At 41.8% G+C, this 27,985-nt stretch overlaps 1 protein-coding gene and 1 long non-coding RNA gene across 3 annotated transcripts; one reads left to right on the plus strand and one right to left on the minus strand.

The window, feature by feature from the left end:
• Positions 1-33: 33 nt before the first annotated feature.
• On the plus strand, positions 34-27,984 carry GALNT15 (polypeptide N-acetylgalactosaminyltransferase 15). Of its 2 annotated transcripts, XM_061351032.1 has the most exons (11): positions 34-306; positions 1,248-1,772; positions 7,822-7,988; positions 8,695-8,899; positions 16,343-16,510; positions 17,091-17,208; positions 17,990-18,184; positions 21,799-21,930; positions 22,427-22,528; positions 23,368-23,508; positions 24,460-27,984. In XM_061351032.1, the coding sequence occupies exons 1-11, from the start codon at positions 281-283 to the stop codon at positions 24,604-24,606; spliced, it is 1,926 nt and encodes a 641-aa protein (XP_061207016.1). In that variant the 5' UTR covers positions 34-280; the 3' UTR covers positions 24,607-27,984. The 2 variants fall into 2 exon arrangements, with proteins under 2 accessions (XP_061207016.1, XP_061207017.1); XM_061351033.1 differs by lacking the exon at positions 34-306 and having other exon boundaries at positions 1,564-1,758.
• LOC133211036 (uncharacterized) lies at positions 526-1,241 on the minus strand. Its single transcript, XR_009725081.1, has 2 exons — positions 943-1,241; positions 526-863 (listed from the first exon to the last, which is right to left on the minus strand). It is a non-coding gene; the product is annotated as an uncharacterized LOC133211036 (long non-coding RNA).
• Position 27,985: the final 1 nt, after the last annotated feature.

Raw genomic sequence — 27,985 nt, forward strand, 5'->3', positions numbered from 1 at the left:
ACCAAGAGGCATGTGACACTGAAGCATGTGGACTGTCTCATCCCTTTCCCCATTGGACAAGCATCCATCTTGCAGCAAGAAATGTCACTGTCCTTGCCCACTAGCACCCATGCCAGCAGTATTAGCAAACAGACCTCAGAGACTGAGTTCCCCTTTTAGTCACAGAAGTTACTGTTTTCTTTCAGTGTCTAGGTGTTGTTCCAGCCCAGGCTTTATACATGTTATTCCTGGACTAACAAAACCTTGAAGTGCTGCTTGCCCTGCAACACCAGATTTATGGATGAGGAGACAACTTCAGTCTGCCAGGTGATAATTTGGCATTCTTACATCAGTGTTAAAATCCTTGCAGCTGTAAATATTTATTGAGTATGAAATATACTCATATACTCCAGCTAGCACATTACCATAGGAATAAATCTAACCTTAAATAAATCATGTGCACTACATCTTTTATTCAGTTAAAAAAATTTTTGCTTCTTGCTCTGAGCTTTCTTAGCTTAATGCAGTTACTCAGAAGCAGAGTGATTCCTGGTATGCCTTGATTTCTGTTTTAATACAGCATTTTGCTTCTTATATTTCACCTCTTACAGCTTTTGCAGAGTTTTGATTTGATAGAACACGAACAGTGAGGGCATTAGGACCAAGAGAAAGACGCACACATTGCTCTGTATTATGTCTGGCAAAGTGCTTCCTGACTGAGTGCCGTAGTTATGTGTGAAACAAAGTCAGGGACGGACTAGTTCTCATCTGTTGATCACAGTTAACTTCAAGCCTCTGAACGGGGGAGAGCTGTCAGATCTGCTTTCAGAGATAAGGAGCTTCAATCCAGGCAGCAACTGCAAACTTTGAAGAAACAGGGTCTACTCTGGAAGGAAACTATAAGAAATGGAATTTCTTTTCACTTAGAATTTATAAAGGAAAAAAAATCAAAACTTTACTTACTCTTTTCATCAGATAAACATGTGCTTTCCTAACTAAGCTGGGACTCTATTCATAAAGGATCTACTTTTTCTTACTGGATCCACGCTACGTTTTACCTCAGTAAGTGCAATATTAATAGGAATGCTGTATTTTGTCTGTAAATAGAGAGGAAAGCATGAAACGGCATCAGTGAAATGTGAAGGGAGCAAAAAAATCCTCTTGGCAGATAGTGAAAACCAGGGCTCTGCTGCAACCCGAGGACCTGAGTCTGAGGAAGATCCGAGTAATATTTAACATGACCATCTGTATAATTTTGTCACCAACAGTATGTTCTTGAGGAAGAAGTGCAGATATGGATCACGTAAGCTGCAATTTCTCTTGTTGTTGCTGATGCTGGGCTTTTTGCTTCTGATGGTTACAACGCTGAATCCACCACCCAGCAACCAGAGCAAGGAAGGGACTTTCCAGCCTGTGGAGTTCAACCCCCGGGAAGGCTATCAGGTGGACTTTGCGGAGACCCAAGAGATGCTGGAGACCCAGGAGGAGAGCCAGCAGTATTACCCTTTGGATGGGCTGTCACCCTTCATCTCCCTGCGGGAGGATGAGTTGATCGTGGCCGTCGTGTCCCCCACCGGCAAAAGGAACCACAGCAAGGCCAGGAAGGGCTATCGGGTAGTGAAGCAGCAGAGCAGGCGGCCGGAGGGGAAGGCAGAGGGAGACCCCGAGTCCCAGCTCCTGCCCCTTCCTCTGCAGGCTGCCGGGGAGCTCGGCCTGGACACCCATGGCTTTAACGAAGCGCTCAGTGAGCGGATCTCTCTGCGCAGGGAGGTGCCTGAGGTACGACACCCGTTGTAAGTAAAACAGCCTATTTCATTTCTGAGAGAAAACTTGTCTCTTGCCGCCTTCCCTCTGAACCTCTCCTCCTCCGAGCCCCGCGTCTTTCCTATCCACCTCTCCCCTCCGGTTCGGGTAACGCTCTCCTGAGCTCTGTGCGAGGAGCACTGCCGGTTCCCCACACCGAGGGGTGCTCCCAGCCTCCCGCCGCGGCCCCGGCCTCTCACCCGGCGGCAGCCCGAGACGCCCCAGCCGGGTCCCAGCTGCCCAGCCGAGGCCCGGGCACACAGCCCCCGCGCTGCCCGGGACAGCAGCAGGTGCTGCCAGAGCCCACACGGCACACCGGCGGTGCTTCCAGCCCTCAGGATTGCCGGCAACAGTGTAGGGGGACAGGGAGGGGCGTGAAGGCAGCTACGGCTTCCTTTGGGGCGCCGGGTGAGAAAGGGGGGTACGAACGAGCGCAGCGCGCCCGGCTGAGGGCTGCAGTATGCCGTCACCTGCGCCCCCCCCCCCCCCTCCCCGCGGGCACCGGGCGGCTGAGCCCGGCAGGACCGGGCCCGGTCCGTCACCATGGCAACGCGGCGCCTTGCGGGCGGGAGAGCGGGCAGCAGTGCCCCCTGCCGGCAGCGGTGGGCGAGCGAGCTCCGCCGCAGCAGGTGCTGGGCAGGGGAGTGCTCCGTGTGCCCTGGAACGGCTTGGTATCCCAGCGGTTGTCTGCCTGCCTGCCTGCCTGCCTGCCTACCTGCCTGCCTGCCTGCCTACCTGCCTGCCTGCCTGCCTGCCTGCCTGCCTGCCTGCCTACCTGCCTGCCTACCTGCCTGCCTGCCTGCCTGCCTACCTGCCTGCCTGCCTGCCTGCCTGCCTACCTGCCTGCCTACCTGCCTGCCTGCCTGCCTGCCTGCCTACCTGCCTGCCTACCTGCCTGCCTGCCTGCCTGCCTGCCTGCCTACCTGCCTACCTGCCTGCCTACCTGCCTGCCTACCTGCCTACCTGCCTGCCTACCTGCCTGCCTGCCTACCTGCCTGCCCACCTGCCCGCCTGCCCGCCTGCCTGCCTGCCTGCCTGCTGGGGCGGGGAACGGCGAAAGGCCCTATGCTCCGTGCTGGGCGCCTTGGATGTGAGGGTCTGTCAAGCACAAAAGGTGGCTGACCCACTCGGCCACGTCCCTGACCAGCTCTGTGGTGAGGGGACTTACAGAATCATTAGTGAAGGGACATCTGGAGATCATGCAGTCCAACCCCCCTGCCAAGGTAGGGCCACCCAGAGCAAGTTACACAGGAATGCGTCCAGGCAGGTTCTGAATGTCTCCAGAGAAGGGAGACTGCACAACCCCCTTGGGCAGCCTGTTCCAGTGCTCTGACATCCTCAGTGTAAAGAAGTTCTTCCTCATGTTGAGGTGAAACTTCCTGTGTTTTAGTTTATGGCCGTTGCTCCTTGTCCTTTGCTGAGCACCACTGAAAGGGTCTGGTACCATCCTCCTGACACCCACCTTTGGGATTATTGATCTGCATTAATGAGATCCCTCCTCAGACTCCTTTCAGCTAAACAGGCCCAGCTCCCACAACCTCTCCTCATAAGAGAGATGCTCCAGACCCCAATCATCCTTATGGCCTCTGCTGGACCCTCTCCAGTAGCTCCGTGTCTTTCTTATACTGAGGAACCCAGAACTGGACACAGTGCTCCAGATGCAGCCTCAGTGGGACTGAGTAGAAGGGGAGGATCACCTCCCTCAACCTGCTTAGCTGATCCTTGTGGAGCACAGCTGTAGCAAGCATTCATGTCTGAGGAAGGAACTGCCATTCATATCCTTTCTGTCATTTTAGGATCAATGATCTAGGTCCTGCAGTGTCACAGGCAAAGCATTACACGGAGCACTATAAAGCGTTTGTTCTTGGAGCACTCATACTTCACTCCTGCCATCAGTGCCATGGTGCAGCTGGTTGGGAATGGCTTTGCAGGCTCAGCAGTTGTGTTCTCTCCAGCCCTGCTCTGCCCAGGTGCTGAATGCTACAATGCAAGCAGCTACCCCTCTGCTTCCTGCTGCTATGACTCATTCTATGGCTTGACAGATCTCATGGTGGGCCCCTGCCACGGCTATGGAGTCACTGGGCTTATGGGCTGGTAAGAAGTCAGGAGTTGGAGCTTTCAGGTTTTTTAGTATAACAAGTGATCCGACAAACACTGAAAGGACACTCCTGGGAGGAAGGAAGGTGGAGATTGGTGTGTCTGACCAGACCTGCCAACACCACTGTCGCTAGCAGCTGTGGCCGGGCTGTAAGGCCACAACAGTGTTGCATGTGAAGCCCCATATGTCACATTTGAACCCTTCATGCTACCTTTCAAACCTGGAGACTTGAGAGCCAGTTACTCCAACTGCCCAAGAAGGACCATTCATCACAGCTCTTAAAAATGAGATGAGGTATACCTATGGAGAGGGGAAGGGATATCAGTGGCAACCTGGTTTGCTTGCCTCCTGTAACAAAAGCTATTGCAGCTTTCCTCCAGCACACGGTGGAAAGATGCATCAGAAAACTTAGAAGTTAAGACACAGAATGTATATAATAATAGTATTTCTAGTGGTCATTTTCACATGTTTAAAGACACCTGGTGGCTCTGATTTAAGGGAATAATCTTAAAGAAAAAGAAATGAAACTGTTTTCTATGCTTGCTGATTAGGTTCAAGGCTAATTTGAGTAATTCCACTGAATAATGAAATGCTGAATAATTTCAGTCCTTTTTCACCATGCTTCACCGGCAACTCTTTGAACTATGTAATGTTCAAAGGAGGAATGATGACCCTGCCTGTGATGTGAGCCAAAAAACAGTATTACTTTGGCAGCTGACAAGCCATCCAACAAGACAAAGGTTTAGTTAATTCTAATCTTGGTGAGATTTAAGGCATGGTCTCTTGGGTGGATTTTCCTGTCTGATCAGTTACAAACCAAAGAGCTATCAACACCACAGTAAGTTGAAACCACAGATCTGAACATGTGAGGCTTTGCTGTTGTTCAGATCTAAAACCAGATCTAAACCTGCAGCAGAGGTCTACCTCTAAGCCAGTGCTGTCCTTTATAGCACCACACACCAACCACAATGATGTTTTTTAGCGATAATTTACTGGGGGGGGGGCTAACACCTACATCACAACAGTTTTATAGCAGTGTAAAATGAGAGCAAATCAGTGATGAATCAGATTATATATTATTACTCTATTCTGACTGAACCATGCCGTTCCTAATAATGTCTGATATTATTTAGTCAGAGAGAACCCAACCAGTTAGAAGCATTTCAGTGAGTTAGCTCCATGGAATCAGTCTCATTTCATTTGAAATTGACAGCCTGGAAAAAACGTCCTCCCCTGGAAAGTGCTACTTAGACCTCTCTCACCCAACCCCAGCATCTATAACCTACTTCTCTTTGCATGCCGTTCCAGGTAAAAGTTTTACACTACTTCTCAGAAAGCAGATGCATGAAATGGTCTCTTCCAGCACTCCTACTGATCCCACGGTAAAACCACCCCTGACAAATGAACCAAGTGCCTTGTTTTTTCCCTTTTATTTTGAGACCAGTTTTGAAACAGACAGGGTTTCTGGGTGAAGAAGCTTAATAACTTGTCCAATTGTACTAGAAAGTTGTTCTTCCACACTAAGGGTCATCCTCAGAAGTGCCTTCATACCTCAGAGTGCTTTGTGCTGCTATCAGTTGGTCCAGCTGCTGCTGACACCCTCCTGCAACAGTGGACCCAAATCAGGCCTACCATTGTGACTTGTATGATGGGAGTTCTGCCAGAAAAACAAAGATCTGTTTTCCTCTCATGGGCTTGAGTGTCTAACATATCCAGGCAAAGAGAAACTCACAATGTACCTAAAAAGGTTTTGAGTTTCATTACAAAAGCATCACTTCCACTTGAATGCTGTTGGGAGCTGAATCTCAACGAGACATTTTCCTGAAGGTGGGTGGGAGTCGCAGTTGGCAGTGCCTTTGCTGTGTCAGAATTGCTCTCCTGTTCATTGCAGCATGTGACAATTCCTTATTTTTCACAAACGGGATTAAATCACTATGTCTCCTATCAGTCACAGCCTTGACTTTTTGAAATGCCAACTTATGATGGACAGTCTACAAAACTGCTTCAAATTACAGGGAATGTATTCCTGTATACCAGTACCCTTTTGCATTTTTCTGAAGATTAGATGTTTCTATTGCAAGTCTTTGCCAAATCTCCATGGCAACTAAACACTCACAACTTAGGTTATGTATTCAAGTACAGTTATTTTCAATTCTTTTCCAATTAAGATTCCACGACAGCCTGATTTTCTTGCTATAACCACAGCACTAGCAAAAAGGCATTGTAGCATTATGGTGAAAAATACAGGTGCTTAATAGCTGTACTGAATAGTCCTGGTTGTAAAGCTGCCTGGTAGTAAAAAGACTGCATCAGATCTTCACTTTTCTTAATTTCCCCTGGATTCTTCTGCCTGAAAATACAAACACTTCCAAGTTGTGAGAGTCTCCTTTTCTCCATCCTGCTGAAAATGGAAACAATTACCCCATATGAAATTATGAAATAACAGCTTTGTTGATTACAGAAAATCAGTAAACCAAGGACAACACGAATTCATTACAATGTAAAAATCATCAAGAAAATCTCTATGCAAAAAGATATTGATGTGAAATATTATAAACTATAATAAATTATTATAATTGTGCTCATTTAAAATCGATATTCCACTGGTTTCTCTGTAGTATTCATTTATTTTTATTTGCTATTAAATCATTCACTTATGGCTTCCTTTAAATGAGCATAGAATCATAGAATAGAATCATAGAATAGTTAGGGTTGGAAAGGACCAACCTTATGATAAGCAGCTTTGTGTCCTGGATCGTGTCTAGCATCATAGGACCTCAGTCCATGAATAGAAGCAATAAGTAAAATGGTAATAAACATAGAAATATAAAAATTATATCCCTTACATGAGGTTCTGCTGAGTAGCTAATTGTTTAACAACCACTATAAAAGCTGTGTGAGGATTTGCTTGGCAGTACAAAAATGCTGAAATAGCAATGGGACACATTGAGCCAATTCTGTAATTTCTCGAATAACTTCTTGTTGCTAGAGGTTAAATGAGTTAGGAAACAGAATAACTGCTACTCAGGAAATGGAAACATTTTAAAATGTGTTTTCTAATGTGAGCAAAGCACATATACAGGCACATTCTCTGCATTCCTATAACGGGCATTTGAAGGCCTTTTCTGGAAAATGTGCATTCTTACGCCAGTATAGCATGTCGTATGTCTCTGAACCAAGGCTGGTACATCAGAAAACACTTTTTGTTGTGAATGTGGTTTGTAGATCCTTTACTTACATTTATGAAACACTCATTGATGAGGGTTTGTAGTTTTCATATACTGTGTGGGTGAATAGGAAGGGGTTTGGAGTCTTGAATTGTCTAAGCAACATCTAATTCACAGTAACTTTGATGGAAGTTGTTTCAATGTCATGGGTGAAATCTTGGCCCCATGGGAAAATGAGGAGCCCTGTGATCGGGACTGAGATGGTTTCCTTCCCCAGGATCCTGGTCAGGCAGCGCACAGGTATACTGATCTGTTGTGCAGATGAATTTTACTTGCTAGTCTTAAAGGTACTGCATTTCAGTTTGCTATTTTCTCTGTTACTTGAGAAAATGTGGAAATTGGTGGAGGCTGACTGACCTGCTTTATCTCCTTCTCTGCTTTGTCTAATTATCTTTCAGTTTTTCTTTGCCTTCTGGACCATTACTGTTTGACCTCTGTGTTTTGAGGCAGTCAGAGCAGAAGAAAGTATCCCAGAACACAGCAAAACTTTCCTCTGTTTTGTATTTTAATTTTTATAGTGTCATTCCCATATTTTCACTTTATATTCCAGTCTCAGACACCTTAATACTCCCTTTTTCTCATTAGAAATTGCCTGAGATCTTTAAACTGGTTTCCATCCTTGAAGGTTTAGGTGTAGCTTACAACTTTGCTTTGAGAAAAAAGTACCCAGTTGTACCAGTGTTGCCAGTGTCTCCCTCATTTGACCCCATGCAGGTGCCTACAGCAAGAATATGACTCCAGTCTGCCTACCGCCAGTGTTATCATCTGTTTCCATGATGAAGCCTGGTCTACTCTGCTGAGAACTGTGCACAGCATTATGGACACAGCCCCAAAGGCGTCCCTCAAGGATATCATCCTGGTTGATGATCTCAGCCAGCAAGGTATCCCCCATTTCTCTGTATGTGAGCTTTTTTTCCAAAGCTTCAGGGAAGAAACTGTCCTCCTCCAAGAAGTGTTCTAGGAAAGCAGGAGACAAAGAGCACCCCCAGGAAGAGAGCTAAGCAGAGCCCTGAGCTGGCTGCCAGGTTTCACTCTTCAATCCCTAGAATTCAGCTTAGCCTTTCAATTTTTGAATACTTTCTTTTTTCCCCATCATTTCCAATCACCCTGAACTTTTTTTACTTTAAAATAAAATCATAGTATGCAAATTTTAGTCTTCCCACTGGACCAGATCTGCTGTCATAATTTCCAGACTTGGACTTTGGCTGAAGCATAGAGTGGAAATCTCCACATCTCTAAAAGCAATCCAAGAGCCTGGGGAAGCCAAACACCTGTAGTATCTCATTCTGATTTGTTCCTTTTATGAGATTATGAGAACAACCACCTTTTGCTAAAAACAGGGTAGGAGGCTATAAAGTTTCTTACAGGAATAGCTTCATACCTAGTGAATCTGTTTCCATCAGTGTCTACTTCTCTTCGGCATTTTGCTGCTGTGGGGATATTTGGAACCTGGCTTACTTGGCCAGATAAAACAAATGCCCCCAAAGCATTTTACCAGGAAGATGTATCATCTACTACTAATTTGCTTTTCTATAACATCTTGAATCAAAGCTAAAAACATTTTGGTAACCACTCTGTTTCTGACAGGGCCCCTGAAATCAGCTCTGAGTGAATACATTTCTAAGCTGGATGGTGTGAAACTCATCCGGAGCAACAAGAGGCTTGGAGTCATCCGAGGTCGGATGCTAGGAGCTGCACGGGCAACCGGGGATGTGCTCATCTTCATGGACTCACACTGCGAGTGTCAGAAGGGCTGGCTGGAACCCCTCTTAGCCAGGCTGTCCAGCAATCGGTAAATATCCTCCTGACCTTGGAGCTCCTTCATATGCCAACTTCTGCTAAAAGAGATGTACCTGGGAAGCTTTGGATATTATTTTTTTTTATCCTCTATTGGTTACCTTCTTCCTTCTGGTCACACTGCTTTTATTTTCTGCCTTAGCACCACATGCATCACTCTGATGTGTGGGAAGCAGGGTAGGTCACACAGCTCATAACCCTCACTTCACATCCATCATCACTAAACTGTCAGAGTTTGTATCCATTTAGAGCTATAAGAAATCTTGCCGGTGGTCTGAATTAAAAAGGTTGCAGTCTCAAGCTCTTCACAAATTGGCAAATAGCCACCAGAGAAATTACTGCAAGACTTCATCATTTTTACTTTTTAGATGTCTTGGTGATGAAACCAGGGATGAAATGCTTTGTTCTGCTGAGCCAGTTTGGCTATGTATCAGTGTCACCTGTACTGTCTCTGAAGGTACAGATTCATATTTCCTGAGTCTTCATGTTTAGGTTGGTGCTTGGCCCTGTTCTCTAACGTACAGCTGAGCTCCTCTATGCAATCCCCAAGTCTTTCAAAGAGATTAAATCACTGCAAATGTTTCAAGAATTACATAGGAGTAAAACCTTTATTAAATGGACTTTTCTGAGAGAAAAATATTATACACTAACATCTCTATCATTACCCATCTGCCATTTGGGAAAAAATGAATTGCTAGAGAGAGTAAAATTAAAAAACCTCAACCTTAAAAACTCTTACCAGACTGTTAAACAGTCACACCAAAGACCTTCAAAGGCTCTTCCTAGGCACTGGAACAAACTGCTTTTATGGCTGATTATGTTTGATTATATGAGAATTAATATGAGTTTTTTAGAAATTATAACATCATTCAGATAAAAACAGTACCAATACTGAAAGCAAGAGTAATGCTGCTCTAGGATGTCAGGGATATTCTTTTTAAAGGGTCTTCCTTGGAAAAGCAGATCGGATTTTTTTATGCTGACTTATTAGATGGTTTATTATGACTATGCTTCATGATTCTTCTGCCGTGAGCTATAGTCTATTGTGAATGTCCATGCAAAACTGTCCTTATTCAATGTTGTATTGCTGAAATTAAGAGAGTTACAGAAAGTTAGGACCCCACCACACGTATGGTGATTGGCTGTCAAAAATTACCCCTTTTAAGGGAATGCAAACCACTGAGCCTACTATTGCTCTGAGATTTTGTGAGAAAGGGATTCTCTTCTTCGCTAAGGGCCTATATGCTCATTCATTCTTCCAGGAGGGCAGAATTTAACACTGAGTTAACTAAGGGCTAATTGGATTAATGGAGCAAAGCTGATAGAGTGTTTGGTTAATAGTATGGACTAAGCTATCCCTTTCTGTATGCTATACCAGTCACTGTGTCTGAGCCTGGAGGCTTTGTCACTGCTAGTGTAGAGAACCTGTCCCATTCTCCTGTGCACAGGGAAGACATGCTCTGGAGCACCTGGCAATCACTTTCCTTCCCTGTCCCTCTTTCCCCAGCTGAAGAATGGTGATAATAACACTGACCTGATAAGGAAGTTAATTCATGACTTTTCTTAAATTGCTTGTAATGCTTGCATGGAGATCACTATGGAAATGTAAAGCATTAGCATAGTTAACCTGGCCTCATTTAGCAGTCCAGGAGCTGTTAAATTGAATCATGTGTACTCCCTGAGACTACCCAAATGAGGTAAGTACAGTGAAAAAAAAGCTGGAGAAATATCCATATTTTCTCTTCTTAATGTACCAGTCAAGCTCCTACTCATGCACTTTTGCTGAAGAGACAGGATGGGAAAACAATCACCCACAGTGGGTGAGTTGTTTGCTGGCAAGGCAAAAAGCAGCCTTTACAAAGCTCAAACCTTTGCAGCTGCTTAACTGAGCTGGAGGGAGATTTTAACTTTGAAAATTGTGATTAAGCCTAATTTTCTAGACTTCTGATCAGATCTGCTACTGTTACTGTGACCTGTCTTATAGCAATGCTGAGAGATCCTTCCCCAGATTGAGACTTCACTGTGAGCTGAGCATACAAAAGCAGAAATCCCTGCAGTTCTTAGTAGACTGTGGTAATTACAGATGGGACAAACATGAGAAAAATTATACCACTTTAACCGGTATGGAAATATTGGACAGATATTTGACATTTCAGCTCCCTACATGATGGCTTTATTCACTAACCCAAACAAAATTATTTTCAGAAAAGTATTCTTTCTAAAATCATTACTAATGCATTTATGGGCACCTTGACTGGGACTAGTTCTGTGAAGCATACCTAACAAATTGACTGGGAAGCTGTGCATCAGCTTAGTATATTGCCTGGAGAATGATTCAATGGTTTGTGTAGCGTCCCATGACATTTTGATTGTTCAAGGGTGAATACAGTACGTACCTAGACAAGATTAGAAAATTCGATGAAATGCCCCATAGATCATTTCATTTGACAACTGTTTGTGTTCCAGGCTAATTCCAGGTGAGTAGCATGGTGCATAGTAATGCAGCTGTGCCATTATTACAGTCATCTTTCAAGGCGTTTGCCTTTTCCAGGAGACTGCAGGAGACAGCTGCTAGATTGTATTTGGTCCAAAGGCAGTGAAAGGTGTAGAGGGCATAGAATGAACTGTGCCATGAAGCCTTGAAAAGATTCTTTCTTCAACAAAAAACCAGTGACCATCATGCTGAAGCAGGATGACTTTTAAAATAATAGATCCTAAATGTGGTTTCTGAGAATAATTCATGAAAGCAAAATGAGCCTTGATTATATTCTTGACAAGGAATTCTACCTCTTAAAAAGCCATAGGCACCATAACTGTGGCAGAGGAGTGGCTTGCAAAAGGCTAGCTTGCCTTTAGGACCTTTCCCCTTTCTCCTTGCTCCTCGTTGTAAGGGCTGATTCCCCCTGTATTGGTGCACTGCCCATACCACAGTTCAAATATTACATTAGGAAACAGCAGTATGTGCTATGATTCAGAGAAGCCTATATAGTCTCTAAAAGGCCTCAACTTAGGACTGTGATTCTAGGTCACTAATCTTTAATGGAAATGCTGTTAAACAGTAAGAAATTAACACAACAGTGGAAAGGTATCTCATCCACTCCCACTGGATGCTCCCATTCCACTCCCATCCACTCATCCACTCCCAATGTTTGCTCCCATTCAGGAGTGAACTGAAGCCTCTGCTTGTAGATACAAGAGTTCCGCCGTCCAGAAAATTTGTGTGTGCTTCTAGCTTTATGGTAATACACCAGAGAGAAGGGAAATATTTTGCACTACAGTTTAACAGGTCCTTCATCTCTTTTCATCTGATTCTCCACTTCTCAGTGGCCTATACCCCAGCTTTTTGAATTACCAAATACATAAGCCATCTGTTTTCTACTTTTTCTCAGACTCAGGGAAGCATGATCTTATCCACCCAGAGCCCGCAGAGCCCCAGCATCTGAGCATGCAGTTCCTTGCTGTTCTCCTTGTTATGAAAACTTTCCATATACTTCACATTTAACAGCCTGCTTCCTGGGACAATTCCTTTTGCCTGATCCTTTTACATCCTCCGTTTGCCAATAACACTCACTTCAAATTCAGTAAATTAATGTTCTGCATTTACATGGTACATTAGGTGAAGATATGCTATCTCTTTACAGTCTTTCACAGTTGATCAGGATCAGTAGGTGACCTATTTTAAAGAAGTTGAGGTAATTGAGGTAAAGAATCTGAAGACAAGAATCTAAAGCCAAAAGCAAATATTACTGCCAAAAGTAGGAGCAATGAGGATTTAGGCATGATCTATGGCATAGTGCCCTGACTGTCCAGTGTGAAAAGATATTGGTTGCTCCTACAGATTTTGACACCCCACATACAGATTTGAGTATTTTAACAAAAAAGACAGGTTTGAAAGATTATTGTTTTTAAATAAAGCATTCCTTTAGGAGTCTACCCAGCAAAGATCTGAAATATATGTTTAGTGCTTAGCACATGAGTGGTCCCTCAATTCAAAGAGACTGTTCATATGCCTATTGTTAGTCTGGAGCTGGGCTGTAAAGCAGTATTTGAGTAAACCACTCTGAAACTGGTTGAGGAAAATATATAACTTTCATGTTTGGGTTTGGGTTTTTTATGTTGTTGTTTCTCCTTTTTTAAAGGGGTTTTCAAACATATTAAAATCTGTTCCTTTCCCAGCAAAAGAAAGCACAAATCAATGAAAAGCACTTCCAAAAAACAGCGTATCTAAAACTTCAAAACAGATGTGTTAATTAAATCTTCCTCTCCTCATGTTACTTATGAAAATAGAAAAGAACATAATGTTCATGGTGAATGCAAAGGGTCATGGGAAGACTTTTCATTTGCAGTTGTATTTGGTTGAGAAATCCCAAACCAGGAAATTGTTCTTGTTTGGGTTGCTCTTTTTCATGGAATTGTGACCTTTTGTAGTTCATGTGTGTTCCAAGCATTTGAAATATGCACAAATGAGTCAAATGGTTCAAAGCCTTGCTGATAGTTGTTTGAATTTCCTGTTTTTCCCTTTCCTTGGATTCCACAGAGTAAAATTAGCAGTAGTTTGCCAGTGTGTTTCATTTCAAAGTGCCGAGAAGCTGCTGTCTGCCAGTTACCAGTTAAAACGAAACAGAATAGCTAAGAACATTTTCCAGCTTTCAATTGCCTTCTGCTGCAGATTTGCCTTTAGACTCAAACATCAAACTATCACTGAATATGCAGAAAACAGATATGTTATTAAAAAGAAAAAATCATTCATACCAAAAGACAGGTAATGCACTGCTTGATTAAGGTTAAAATTGGACATTGACCAGCTTTCACACAAGATAAAGTTACCAGATTCCTCTATTTCAGGTCAGAAAGACACTCCTAACATTTAAAGTTTTAAGAAGGTGTGTTTCTTTTGGTTTCAGCAGAGCTACACCAGTTTATACAAGGTGAAGACCTAACATTACACACCAGGGTAGAATGTGACCTACCCAGTGTGCTATTTTCAGCTGTGTTAAACACTATCATTTTCTGTGTCATAATTTGCAGATAGTTTGGATAATTGCTTGGTCTCCAAGCCATCACAATCCATTACATCACTGCAGATATTTTTCTTGAGTGGCATTGAAGAATTAATACCCAATAACAAACAAAACAAAAGCATGCATTAAAAATAAACTATTGTTGCAATAAGAACTACTGCTGCGGTGCACATTCTTATGAGCAATTGCAGTGATACTAGAAGCATTGGAGTTTTGAGTTTTATAGTGGCAATAAATTTAAGGTAGATGCAAAAAGGACAGGTTTCAAATGGCTAAAATTCTATGAAAATGTAGGGTAATATGAAATATCTGGATCATCTGATCCAGAATATGTTTGAGCATAACTGAGTATCCACATTGTCTCTGCCTGAACTATCTCAGATATGCACATGTGATCTAGTCTTCATGGTCAAGGTTTTTTGAATGGTTTAGTCTACAATGCCTCCATTGACTTCCACTCAAATACACCCTCCTGATATTTCCTTCTTCACTCCAAAATGGTAAAATAAAGTACCCTGGGGTTATTAGTTCTCCAGTACTGTCTGGATGAGCTGGATAAACAAGTAGCAATAGATAACATGCATTTCAGCAAGTAGCATCAGACTGAGGTGGGAAGTACACAATGGCAACTACACTCCTAACCACATAGTTGTCAGATACTCATACACAGGAGAATGCAGCAGGCTGCAGAAATTACAGTGACTTTTCATTTTTTTGAAGGTTAGTCATACAAAATCCATTTAATTTGTGAGGTGGATTTTCCTCAGCATGTTAAAGAAAAAAGCATCTGCTTGTGCAAGTCTATGAGGACACTGCCTTTTAAGTAACTTCCAGAAACAGTTTTCTTTTCATGCTGTTAGTGAGTAAAGGTTAAACACAGCTTGCAGTAGGAAGGCTCCTGCTGCCTTGAGTTGGAGGTGGTTGCTCCTGTCCTGATTACAAACTATGTCACACGGGTATCATGAAGAGAATCAGGGGAGTATATCAGCTTTATTGTTTTTACTATCATTTCTCTCCATTTCTTCTTGAGTCTTGCAGGCGAATGACAGCAAATAACTGCCTTAATGTGCACGCCTACAAATGTTGCAGATGACCATGAAATTGTCTTATCTATTTATAAACCCAGTGCTTGTTTCTAAGAGTGCCTATTATTGCATATTACAAAGGCTGGATTTACACCTGAATGGAGAAATATAATCACTTCTTTATTTTAAATCTTTCTGCTGTTAGTTCATCACAGTCTGTTCTTATTAGGAAACAAAGGAATAACTGAGTCATTTTAATGCTATCCTCTGCACTGTTCATCTTCATACAATTCACTAACAGTAGCCTGTGTTTCTCGTTGGGCTTTTAAAATACTCTACAGGAAATGGTAACTGTGATAAAGCAAAGTTTGGAGTTTCCCCACATCCTGATACTGAAAAAACATTATTGTAGTGATTGTAAAGGCAGAGAAGATATGTCAAGATTACATTAACATGACCTGGAGCTACCATCTTCCTCGGCTGGCTGGTCTCTGCCTCAGAAAAGTAAAAAGGGCAAAGTGCACTGGAGGTGCACAAAGTGCACTCCTGAGATGTCCTTTCTTTACTGATAATATGTGTTAAGCATATTTCTCTCAAGAGTGCTCTTGACGAACTTATAAATCTTAAAAAGAGAAGATAAAACCTCCTACTTCTGGCCCCAAAATCAATAATTCAATTTCTCTCCCTCAGTTTTATCAGGAAGTTATTTTCTAGGGGAAGAGCTACTCCAGAATGATTTCCTATATGGATTCTGTTACTCTAGAACACAAATTCGAGTCATGCTGCTTACAGTGCAATGGCTTTGTTCTAGCTCTTAAAAGTAGATTCCACACTGTGATAATACATTTGCAGGAGCATTTTAAGCTTGTGATAAAATCTGAACAGAAACTGATTTATTAACTCAGTGATAAATGTTTTTTGCAAAACAACCAGCAGAACAAAATAAGGGTAAGTGACCAAAAGCAACAAACTCATGAAGTGTGTTGAGTATCTACAGGAAAATCAAAGGATTGCAAAGCGAGGTCAAAATTACCTTTTGCACTACACTTTGTATCCATGCAAAGCCTATAACATAAGAGATTGGAGCCTCTGTGTGAAATACCTTTATAAGAATTCTGATGGCTAACTCATAGCAAAATCCTGAATAGCTTTATATGACAACACAAGTGCAGGTTATCAATAAATTATTGATCTTTAGCTTCCTCACTGCAGCCTCAGTATTCCCATGCACTGAGCAACTGAACTGCTATCAGCTGGGAAAGTAAGCGAACTCAACATTTAGAGGAGTGCTTGTGTTTGACAGTGTCAAAGAGGAGAACCACTGTTTATTAATAGAGTTTTGAACTTAATTTTTGCTTTGGCTTTGAAAATCAAGGATACTGTCTTTTTCAGAAACAGTGTCGTCTCCCCCGTCATAGATGTCATAGACTGGAAGACTTTTCAGTACTATCACTCAGTGAGCCTGCATCGAGGTGTTTTTGATTGGAAACTAAATTTTCATTGGGAACCAGTGCCAGAGCATGAAGAGAAGGTACGACAGTCTCCCATCAGCCCTATCAGGTAACAGTCCATCAGCCAATATGTCTCTGCTCAGCTCAGCAGCAAAACTGTACAATTTGGTTCATCTTTCAGCTAACAGGAGACATGGTTACTTGAATGTGCTCAGCTTATGTTTTTTTGAAGGGATAGGCTTTTGGTTTACACTGATTTTGTCTGGCCTTTAGTAATCATTCTAACTAGATTACAGTCATACTTTCAACATGATAAATATATTTAGCACATACAACTAGTACACAACCTGACCAGACAAGGTGTGGAGGTTTGTAGGGAAAGCAAAAGATGGGTCATACAGAGTTAAAACAGATATCTTAATCATGATCTGTTTATCTCTTGTTTTGGATATACATGTATGTAACATTTCTCAGTGTTATGAGCCTTATTCAATAATTCAGCTCTTGGCTCCCTTCCCCAAGCAAATCCTAGAATTAGGTTCCATTTGTTTTTTCTTTTGGTTAGATAATCAGTTCATTCTAGATTCAAGTGATGTAATACTATCACTACGCAAATGGTGGGATTTTCACCCTTTACGTAATTTCCTATCCAAAACTTAAAGCATTCACCTCCAAACTTTTCTATGCAGGAGTCCTGTGGTAGCTGGTGCAGTGGTGGCCATGGATCGACACTACTTCCAAAACATTGGAGCTTATGACTCTGACATGAGCACATGGGGAGCAGAAAATCTGGAGCTATCTATAAGGGTAAGAACCTGAATTAAAACATCAAACTGTGGTAAGTATTTGGCTTTTAAGGAACCTGAATAAAAAGTCAAGCAGCAATTTATGAAAGCAGTTACGTGCAGAGCATCTTGGGGTATGGGATGAAGACTTCCCTTGTAGAAATCTATCCCCAAGCTCCACGATCTGTCAGGACTATATCAGAACATGCAGCTGCTGTGAGTTAGGAGCATTATGTCAGGAGAAGGAAGTTTCATCGGCTATCACTATCTTCCTGAGGACTGAGTCACTGGTTTCAGCACCTTCTCAAAGCTGCCTAGTCTTTTTTGGCATTTAACCTGCACCAAAGGGAGAGTAGATTTATTTCTTTGCCAAAATGTAGTTTAAATACCAAATTGTTTATATTAAATTGTTTGCATTGATTTTTTCTGGATACAAAGAGGAACTGATATTAAAAAGCAATGAAAACTGCAGACACAAAGGGTGTAGAGTCTTTAAGGTCCCAGACAAAAGAAGGTGTCTCCCTGGTGTCTTCACTACACTGTACTGTTTGTGCACAGAAAAACATGAAAAGCCTGTAAACAGCCATACTCAGTCAAATCAAATGTCTGATTGCCCAGTGTCTTCTCTGTATTTGTGGGAAACAATGTATGATGAAGAAGCATGTACTAATGTTCTTGCTGTTTCTAGCCATGTGCAGATTAGCATTTCCTGAGGCAGAGTCTATAGTAAGGGGGCTTCTCCTGTTTAGGTATAGGTAACCTACATAAGGTAAACTCTTCTCGTGCTTTCATCTGTGTTTCAGACCTGGCTCTGTGGTGGCTCTGTAGAAATTATTCCATGCTCCCGAGTTGGGCATGTCTATCGAAATCACTTTCCCCGTGCTTTCTCCTATGAAGATGCCATTGTGAGGAACAAAATCCGAATAGCAGAGACCTGGCTGGGCCCTTTTAAAGAGAACTTCTACAAGCATGACACAGTGGCTTTCTTAATCAGCAAGGTAAAGACATCTGCAGTGGTTTATTTCTGAGGGAATGAGTGTGTGTTGAGGTAGGTAAAGGGGGTGGAATACACGTGGGGGTGTCTGTGTGCAGTCAAACATTCAATGTGCATGGTGCTGGGGATAGTCTTTGTATGAAACCTTCCAGTGGAAGAGCTGTCAGATCAAGAAGGAAAGAAACTTGTGCCTAGGAGTTGTATGCTGAAGTTATCAAATCTCTTAGAGTATGACTCCTTCGAATGACTCCTTCAGCTTGCCCAACAAGCTCTGATTTATTTTTCCACTGATAGGATGTGGAGGGTTGCAGTGCACCTGAAGTGGAAGCTAGTGGCAGTGCGTGCTCAAAGGGCCCTCCTAGGAGATTAATTTGTCGTAACTGAAGGTCTTCCTCATGTGATTCATGATGATATTCAGTAATATTCATGGGTATGTGGCAAACTGGTGTCTCTCCTACTGAAAGAGAACTTATCTGAGTGGTCTAGTGCCAAAAAAAAGTGATTTTTTCACCCTGAACTGGCAGACATCCAGAAGCAACTGCCTGTAACTGAGAAGGTCTGATCTCAACATAGTCTTTATTTACATGTTACTTTTTCAGTAGAAGCATCATTCAAACAGCAGTCTGACCTCCAGGGATCTAGATTCCCAGCAGCCTGTAAACCAAGACAGGCTTACAACCAGGTGTGTGGTGTAGCCCTGGCATGCAGCCACACTTGAATCATCTGCACACCCACCAACAACTGCAGAATAACCACACTTGATTTTAAGCTACTGTAGAATTCATTGCAAATTAGGGTCAGTCAAGGGACTGTATATCCCATGTATTACAAACCAGTGAATGTTTGTTTAAGAGTCATGCAGCTGTGCTTAATGTTGTTAATGGTAAGTTGTTGATAATGTTGTTAATGTTGCTGCAGCTGTCTGGAATTCTCTGGCTCTAGTACCTTTTCTTATAATGATATCCTTCCTACAAGCCAGTGGACAAACTGTGGGCAGTTTTGAATGAAAACATGTCATTCATCTTCCTATTCATTTAGCAATGCCATGCTTCTAAGGCAGAAAAGATCCACTGAAACATTAAGGCAAAGCATGGCTAGGTGATTTGCAAAGTGTCCCATTCAGTTTTACTCCTGCATTTCAACCCTGCACACCTCAGGTATTGCAGTATTGGCTATCACCTAAGAAAGCCAGATCGGCAGGAGCTGCATGAGAGTAGGGAGAAGAAAAGAGCTGTGTGTCAGACTAGTCTGAACTCCTCACGCTCCACCAGTGGACCTGCATCTCAGGCTGCCTGAGTCAGCCTGCTATGGTAATTCTGGAGTCTGAGCCCATCATCTTTCCCTTTTCATTCTATTTTCACATTTTTTAAAAGCTTCTCCCTCTTTATTTGAACTCCACTGGCCAGGCACCCGTTACTTGACTCACAAGTGTTACAGCCATGTAACTGGAAGGAGAACACTAGGCCAAGTCTTTTAAGATGGGCAGTTAGGCCCTTAAATCATTTAATAATTTCCTGAAGGCCTTTCTTGTCAACTCAGAAGCAATTTTCTGTAAAAACTACAGCCACCAATGATGCAGTTGACTGGCTGTAAGCACCATGACCTTTTGCCTGAGAGTTCATTCTAGCCAGTATACTCTTAATACTTCTAAGTATGATGCTCATTCAAACGATCAATTTTATGATCTCTGTGCTCAGCATACCATAATATAAAAGGCCCTTTTCTTTGTTCCTTTCTTTCACAGCCAATATTTTCAGTATGTCAGTGCAGTGAGATGTTACTCAAAAGACACAAGAAATGACATTGACGCTCAGCTGCAGATGGGCCCTTTGGGGATTTATTGCGCTGAGAGGATGAGCGGAGCCACCTATTGGCCGCTACAAAAATCTCCGAGAGCCCACTGCAGAAAATAACCAGTGGCCCCGTTTAGCTTGCTTTATAAGTCTTCTTGGTTTACGGTCTGAATCACATCTTGCACAGGATGCCTGTGGCATGAGTGTTAATGCAGATGAATAAGGCTCTTCCCAGCTCTCTACTATTTCAGCCACTGTCTCTTTTTCTCCTTTTCTTGTGTGGTGGTTGACAGATTTCATTTACAAGAATAGTTTCCTTTCAGATTGGTTTACACTGATAATTATTTTCTTTGCATTATTTACACTACTTATTCAGCATCAAATGCATAATGTAACTAGTATGACAAAATGAGATTTACTGCCATCACCTTCTTCAGCCAAAGCAGTCTCACAAGAAACCTCATTTTAGGGGAACATTTTACTTCTCTATTTCCCTTTTCCAAAAAACCTCTTGGAAGCAGGTTTGTGTGGTGCTAAATTGCTGAACCTTGTTGTTATGCTTATTGAATTTAAGATTGAATCTAAACTATGAGGTTCTCTAACATATTGCAACTCTCAAGCTTTGCTGGTGCAGCTTACAGCGGCTGGCAAACAGTGCCACGTGGCATGATTGATCTCTTCAATCACTCCCTGCCTTCAGAAACTGATACCTCTCCCTTGATATCAAAGGCCCTTCATTTGTCAGTGTTTTCCAGGCATGGAAAACAAAGCTTTTTTCTCTTTCCTATGGATGCAGAGAGAGAGCTGGTCTGAGGAAAAGTTATTTATGGGCAATTCTTTGCTTATGTTACCAATTTTAATTTCTGATGTACGAATCAGTCTAGTTTCCTGGAACCCAAACTTGCATTTTTGAAAAGTAGAAATGTGAAGGAGGAGGTCTACAGCTGGTGAGAAAGAGCAGAGAGACTCCAGGGGGGTCAAGTATTTTAGTATTTGAGCACTGAGGGATTCAGAGAAGTGTTTTGTGTAGTTCTGAAACTGAAGGGTTCACACTTACTTGCCTAGAAGTTTTCAGAAATGTTAGCCATCTTCAGTGCTAAATACCCTCAAATATTCAGACTGTCAGTCCTCTGCAGTGCAGATACCCATAGATTTGCCAAGGGTTGAAGGCACTCGTCTTTCTTCAGAACATAGTTGCTACTAGGAAGGGCAAGAGTTGATTTTATGTGTATATAATTCAAGAAAACATAGAAATCATAGAAAAGGTTTTATGACTTTATATCTACAAAACACATTTGCTTACAAGATTTAGTAACTATCAGGTAACAACGGGATAGACTATACTTTGGGTTAAACTCTCTCATCACTTAACATCCTCCTATCATGGAGGACTGACAATAACTGGGTAATTTGGGCTGTTAAAAGCCGGGAAATTGAATTTTGATCGATGGGGCAAATTCTGTACTGAATGACTATCTAATGCAATTCCACTGATTTCAGTTTAACAAATATCAAGCTTGGTCCTGACTTTTTAATTTAAAAAATGACCAAGTTATTATAATAATAATTTTTAGAGGAAATATTTATTTTCACAGTGTATGCTACTTCTGAAACATTTGCTTCCATCATAATGCCAGACTAAATGCTGTTTTAACACAAAGTTGGAGGAAGGCTATAGCTGGTCCTCCTCCTTTGTGTACTTGTAATAGATATGGATAGGATAGAAGAGATGGTAGAAATAATTCCTATGTAGTCATTTTCACTTCTAACATCTCTAACACAAATATACCAGTAACCTCGTTGTTCCTATGCCTTCTCCATAAAGGCAGAGAAGCCAGACTGCAGTGAGCGCCTTCAGCTACAGAAGAGACTGGGCTGTAGAAATTTCCAGTGGTTTGTATCAAATGTGTACCCTGAGCTCTCCCAGCCTGAAGACACACCAGGGTTCTCTGGAAGGGTAAGAGAAAATACGCTATAAAGAATGATCAGTGGGTCTGCATTGTTCAAAGACCACAGTATTGCTTCCATGTACTAAGTTCCCAGCATAAAGTAAGAGGCTGTTGCTGCTTTGAAACATTTGTCCAAACAAACAACGCAAGAAGGATAGGAGGAGAAAGAAGAGAACAGTGGAGACAAACAGCTGGTCACATAAACACTGAAAGCCAGCCAGGAGATGAACCCAGATTGTCTACAGGTCAGAGGATCCTAACCTTAGTTTCCTTAGGTCCCATTAGTAAAGGAAAAGAATTGTGTTGTCTCATGCAGACAGCCTTTTATATCACATCATTTTCCAAGATCAATATGCAAGATCTACTTTGAGAGAAAAAAAAAAGAGCCTGAATTATGAGCAAAACCGTATATCATAAAGGGATATGATCACCAAAAAAGTTAGCTGAAGGATATTTTGTTTGTATCTGATTGTGCCTTATTTCAGTATAAACCTTTCCTTACAGCTTTACAATACTGGTGTTGGCTTCTGTGCAGATTACAGACCTGGAAGAGCCACTGAAGAAGGCTCTATCGAACTCTTCCCTTGCAGTGACAGTATAAACCAGGTACTGTATATTTTAAGTATATAGGCACTGCATCAGATTTAGGGAACCATCCAGAAAACAGTAACTCCAACATAAAAATGACTGGGTTTGCATTAGTGGAAATACTGATATGTTCAAAACTAGACAGGTGCTAAGGCAATGACGCCCATTTTTCTGCAGCTGAGTGTCATTTGAAACATGGCAATATTCCATGTGTCACTGAGGCCAGATACCCATGCTTTGCTCCAGCAGACATCATTAAGTGCCTACTTGCTAGTATGTTTGGTGGTGTCTGGAGAACAGAAAGTCTGGGAATAAAACGTAACAATACCAGGATAATGGGGATGGGTTTCTTCATTAGTGCCTAGTTTAGTGCCTAAACTGCAGTCAAAAGACAGGAGTGCAATTCATGTAGACTCCCAGGTTGGCATTAGACTATCACCGAGAGGAACCAAACCAATACAGACTGACTGCAAATATTTACTCCAAGTCCCAAGCAAGTTCTGCTGCTTACACAGAGCTCAGGGTGAGCTGCAGGCACATTTCTAACTGCACTGTGTGCAGACACTGGTAGAAATATCCATCTGTTCAAATATTTATTAAACCGGAAAATTTTATTATACGATGGGTTTACTTTATCCATAATTACATTCCACAAAGCCTTACCTTAGGTAAATAATTACACCAGAAGTAGCTAGCTGAGGGGATTGCTTTGCAAGGTCAAGGCTGCTGGGTCACCATCACTCATGTTTGGGTTGCATCTTAGCAAACATGTACAGGAAATTATTTTTGGAATTAGAATTCAAAACTGAATTGGGTTGTCCTTCCATCATTGCTCAAACAAACCCTCTCTTTTCCAGCACTTTGAATATAACAGCAGGAAGGAAATCCGGCTCGGTTCTGCTCCACTGTTTTGCTTAGATGTCAGACATGGGAAGGTTATCCCTCAAAACTGTACAAAGGAGACAGACAACAGTCACCAGCACTGGGATGTCCAGGAGGTCAGTAGTGACTGCTGTGAGGGGAAGGCAGCTGATGGTGACTGTGGGATCACTGGATGATTGGCAGGATTCTTGTGTGGGGAAAGGATGAGGTATTTGAAGGCGAAGTTTCACTTGTGTACCATTTATAGCCAGGAAATTTAAGAAGCCTCTTGCCCCTTTACACTGTCTAAGTGAAATAAATTTTGTTTAAAAATACAAATTACAGGAATCCTACCCAAATTCATATGTCCTTCTTTTAACTGTTTGTCATACTGGCTTTATAGGAATAGAATCAGAAACAGTGGTTGTGAAAATAAGAGCAGGGCAAATCTTGCCCTCTTCTTTTTGACAGAGGAAGGCTCTGTGAATCCTGACCCGAGCCAAATGAGAGCCCTTTGGGAGAAGGGGAACATTAAATCTCTTGAATTGTAAGAGACGAGCACACTTCCTATTTAGAGGAATTTGGTATTATTCAGTGGGCTTCAGTCGGCTGTGCAGGAACTCCTCTACAAGACTGAAAAAAGTCATGCTTTAGGATAACCTTGGAAAACAGCAGTGACTGTAGTTGTAGGGATGCTGCAATCCTCTGGTACAGGTCCTGCTGTAATTTGTTTTGATTCCTAACGGAGGGAAGCATGGGTCCTTCTGAAAGTCTGTGGTCTGTAGGTCTGTAGTTGATGTTGATGACAACCTGTACCCACAGGAAACAGGTAGTGGTGGAAAGACATGTATTGAGTTCTGTGCCTACCAATCCTGTCAGCTTTGAAAGGAATTATGAATACACACCATGCCCTGGGCTAAAAGCTAAACCCAGCCATTATGTTTAGAGCAATACTTCAAAAATTTGATTAACCAGTCATTACTGGTGATCTATTGTATGTAAAAGGTTTCAGAAACATGACCTAGCTTTTACTGGACATCACTTCTTTTTGATGTGTTCTTTTTTCCCCTTCTTCTCCCATCTTGTAGAATGGAATGATTGTCCACATCCTTTCTGGAAAATGCATAGAAGCAGCAAAGAATGAAGATGAGAAGGACTTGGTTTTGTCTGCATGTAACAAGAATGCCTATCAGGTGTGGCAATTTGAACGTTCCCATATGCTGCGCCAGAGATGACTGACAGGTCTCTGTGAAGGTCAAGCCTCCAAAATCTAACATTACTTCTGTTTGGGATTTAAGATACATTTCCTGCATGGACAAGAACAATGTTTTGTGTTTGCTGTTGCATGTAAGGAAGTTATGAAGGTCTCTCCTTTGAAAGCCTGGCTCAAATAGTTGCCATCAGTTCCTTGCCTATTCAGCTCTAGCTAAAAATTCTATTTATTCTGTGAAGCAGGGAATAAAGATACTGTGAGCATCAAGGGATTCTCAACTCTGCTATTGCAGAAGACAGTTGAGTTTGCCCTTTGAAGGGAACATGGAAAATTGGCTGCCAGTGAACTCATCTTCAGTGTATTCTGTAACTTGTGAGGATACAGGAAAACAAATGTTTGTGAAACTTCTGAAACTGTAGGAGGAAGCCAGCCAAACAAGGATAAGAGTTTAGCCTTGTTTTACAGAGCACTCGACTCACATAAAACAAAGTAGATTTTCTGTGCACAAAAGCAGTAAATGTTTTCACATCTAATAGCTCAAGTTTTGTGTTCCAAGTCGCCTGAGCCAAATTTCTACCCTCTATGAGACTGCATAGAACATAAATTAGCACTTAATTAGGCACTAACTGCTCTAATTGATTCGGAATACCAACAGTCCTCAGTGTTTGGCACACCCTTCCTTAAATCCTTTGTCCACAGTCTGATTTGGATGGGAGAATGAGACTAAAATGTTAACATTTTTTTGGTTTTGTTTTCATGCAATTTAAGAACAACTCTTCAGGAAACTTTTTGAGGACTATGGAAGATGATTGAACTAGATTAGAAAGAAGGGTAAGAACTTCCCTGCTTATTTTGAAATGGAAAGCATCAGTGGTATCCATTGCTCTTATAAGGCTACAGTGACAGAAGTGCTGGCTGAAAATACCAAATGAAGGGAAAGAGCCTGTTTCAATAGTGGCTACCTAAGAAGAAAATACTGGTGCCTACTTCCACTTCTTGCAGCATGAGTTAAGTAAGTCTCTCACACTGTAAAAGGTAAGGGCATCATTAACAAAGCTTAATTTGGTTTAGATACTTTTTTTTTTCAAGAGACAGGTTATTTTAATTTTATTTAATGTAAAGCACATTGTTTGAATGTTAGAAAAAGGAAGAATGGCAGAACATCCTGCTCAGAGCCTTCCAGCCACCTGCTCTTGTTAAATAGTAATAAATTGGTTTCAGGCACATAAAATTGATTACGACAGAAGACACGAACAGCATTCTGTGTTGTGTCCAAAACATTTCCCAGTGGGGTCTCTGCTTTGAGTGCTACAGATTCTACACCATGTTCAGGCATTGCTCCAATCTTCCTAATTACCACTTACTCTTTGATAGCATCAGGATCTTGTACCATTTGCTGCTGTGTCATTTAAAGTTTCCTGTGATATTCTTGACAATGCTTCAACTTTCAGCTGAAAGGATGGTAGCAACTTCTTCAGAACCCCAAGTGACCCCTGATCATTGCCCATCCTGAGGGTAAGAAAAAAGAACTTCTAAAATGGCATAAAAGCTGAGTGTAACGCTGTTTTATTGACATGTGATTCCTTTGTTTTAAATTATAAGTATGCCAGATTTTTAAATTATGTATTATTTATTCTATTTGGGATTCTACACTGGGAATATTGTTCCTTCAGCATTTACCTTAATGTTAAAAAATGTGTATACAAATATGATCACTGATAACAAGTGGGATTTATCACAAAGAAGAATTAAAGTATTTTTTGTTTTGAGAGGAAATCTTTGGAATTAAACTGAAACAATGTGGACATCCTGTACTGCTTTTTAACACAATGATCAAAACCTAGAAAGTAAGGTTTGCTGTAGATATATGTACAATAGAAAAGTATGTTACATTATACCTCTTCCAACAATAAAATGAAAATATATGGTTTGGTACCATTTAAAAAAATACTTGGTTTTATACTTGTTGCTTTTAGTAACAGTGTAAGTGTGTGTTCAGCTTCCAAGCGAACTGAATTCCAGAGTACAGGCCAGAAGGGTGTGTGGTCTAGTTGGTTTCCATATGGGGACAGCCAGGGGACATAGACTGTGGGCCATGCCATGGAGCACACTTCCCCTAATATAAATATTAAAAAAACCCTAACCCAAAACAAAACCAACCACAAAAAATCCAAAGGAAAAAACATCTATCCCCTATATTTCCTATTTTCCTTCCTGTATGCCTTTTAAATGGTTGGTTGGTTGTACCAACCAATTTGTGGTCATTTACACTTTTGCCCCTGTGGTTAGATCCATCAGCTAGACTCTTCTCCTCATACAGGTTGTATAAGGGGATCAACAAAGCATCTCTGCTAAGGGTGCTGGTGTGTTTTCCTCATTTTTGCCCATCTTTCACTCAACACTAGCAGACAGCAATGCTTTGAGCATCACAAAACACGGAATTACTTTTAGCTCTGTATTTGGTCAGGGACAACATTTCATTTCTAATTCCCATTGACAAGAGGAAAACGTAAGAAAACAATGTTTCGGGCAAGCACGAAGGAACGATTTTATCTCTGAAGGCCTTCAAAGTACAGCCTTGGGCAAGAGCAAAGGAATTCCAGCATAACACAAGTAAACATCTTATAGCGTAACTCCACCTTTTCCTTTGAATTTGGCAGCCCAGGCATAACTAGTGCTTTGAGCCAAACCCACCCATGAAGCTGAGCTAAAAGGCCAGATTCAAGAACAGGTCACCTTTCAGCTGACAGCGCTTACTAAATAGCCTGATTTATTCCTCTTCCAGCTAACTGGAAATGGAAGAACATAAAAGCCTGAAGTAATCTTCAACTTTTAAATGTAAACCTAGTCGATTCAATCAGTACTGACCATAGCCTGGGGCTTGTCCTGTTAGGTGAGGTGTCATCACTAGTGCAGGGAAACAGAATAGCAGCAGTTATTCCATGTATTAACCTGAAGTTTGAACAGGGGGAAGGTTAAAGTAACTGTTAGGATAAATCCTGTAGCACAGAAATGTTCAGGGTATCTGTCTGTGCCTCCAGGTCCTCCCTTAGAGACGCTGATGGAGCTGTAATACTGTCTGCTTCCTAAAATGCAATAGCTTCTATTACAGATTTCCCCAGGAAGGAATGGGGCTATGTTGAGGCAACCAGAACAAGGACAGTAACAGCCTAGATTTTTGTAACAGTTGGAAGGTGACATGTGAGTGAGAGCTTTCAAATTCTGCCTTTGTATCTCATTTGATCTCCAGCAATTTGATTCAAATTACGAACGTGTTGGAAGAGTGAATGTGAAATGTGAAAAAAAGAGTGTTTTGCAAATACTGGTAACTTGGCTTATGTTTTTAAGCTATGCAAACCACACACTTCTGCCCTGAATAAAGTATAGCAGTGCACAATGAG

This window comes from Neopsephotus bourkii, unplaced genomic scaffold, assembly GCF_033783945.1.
Source record: "Neopsephotus bourkii isolate Nb327-2 ecotype Australia unplaced genomic scaffold, CSIRO-AGI_Nbou_v1 NB_549, whole genome shotgun sequence".
NCBI classification, from domain to species: Eukaryota; Metazoa; Chordata; class Aves; order Psittaciformes; family Psittacidae; genus Neopsephotus; species Neopsephotus bourkii.

Coding starts and splice junctions, on each gene's coding strand:
- GALNT15 (XM_061351032.1), top strand. CDS start 281: ATGAGGAGACAACTTCAGTCTGCCAG. Junction 1,773..7,821: donor CCTGAGGTACGACACCCGTT/GTAAGTAAAACA, acceptor GACCCCATGCAG/GTGCCTACAGCAAGAATATG. Junction 18,185..21,798: donor TGGCTTTCTTAATCAGCAAG/GTAAAGACATCT, acceptor TTCTCCATAAAG/GCAGAGAAGCCAGACTGCAG.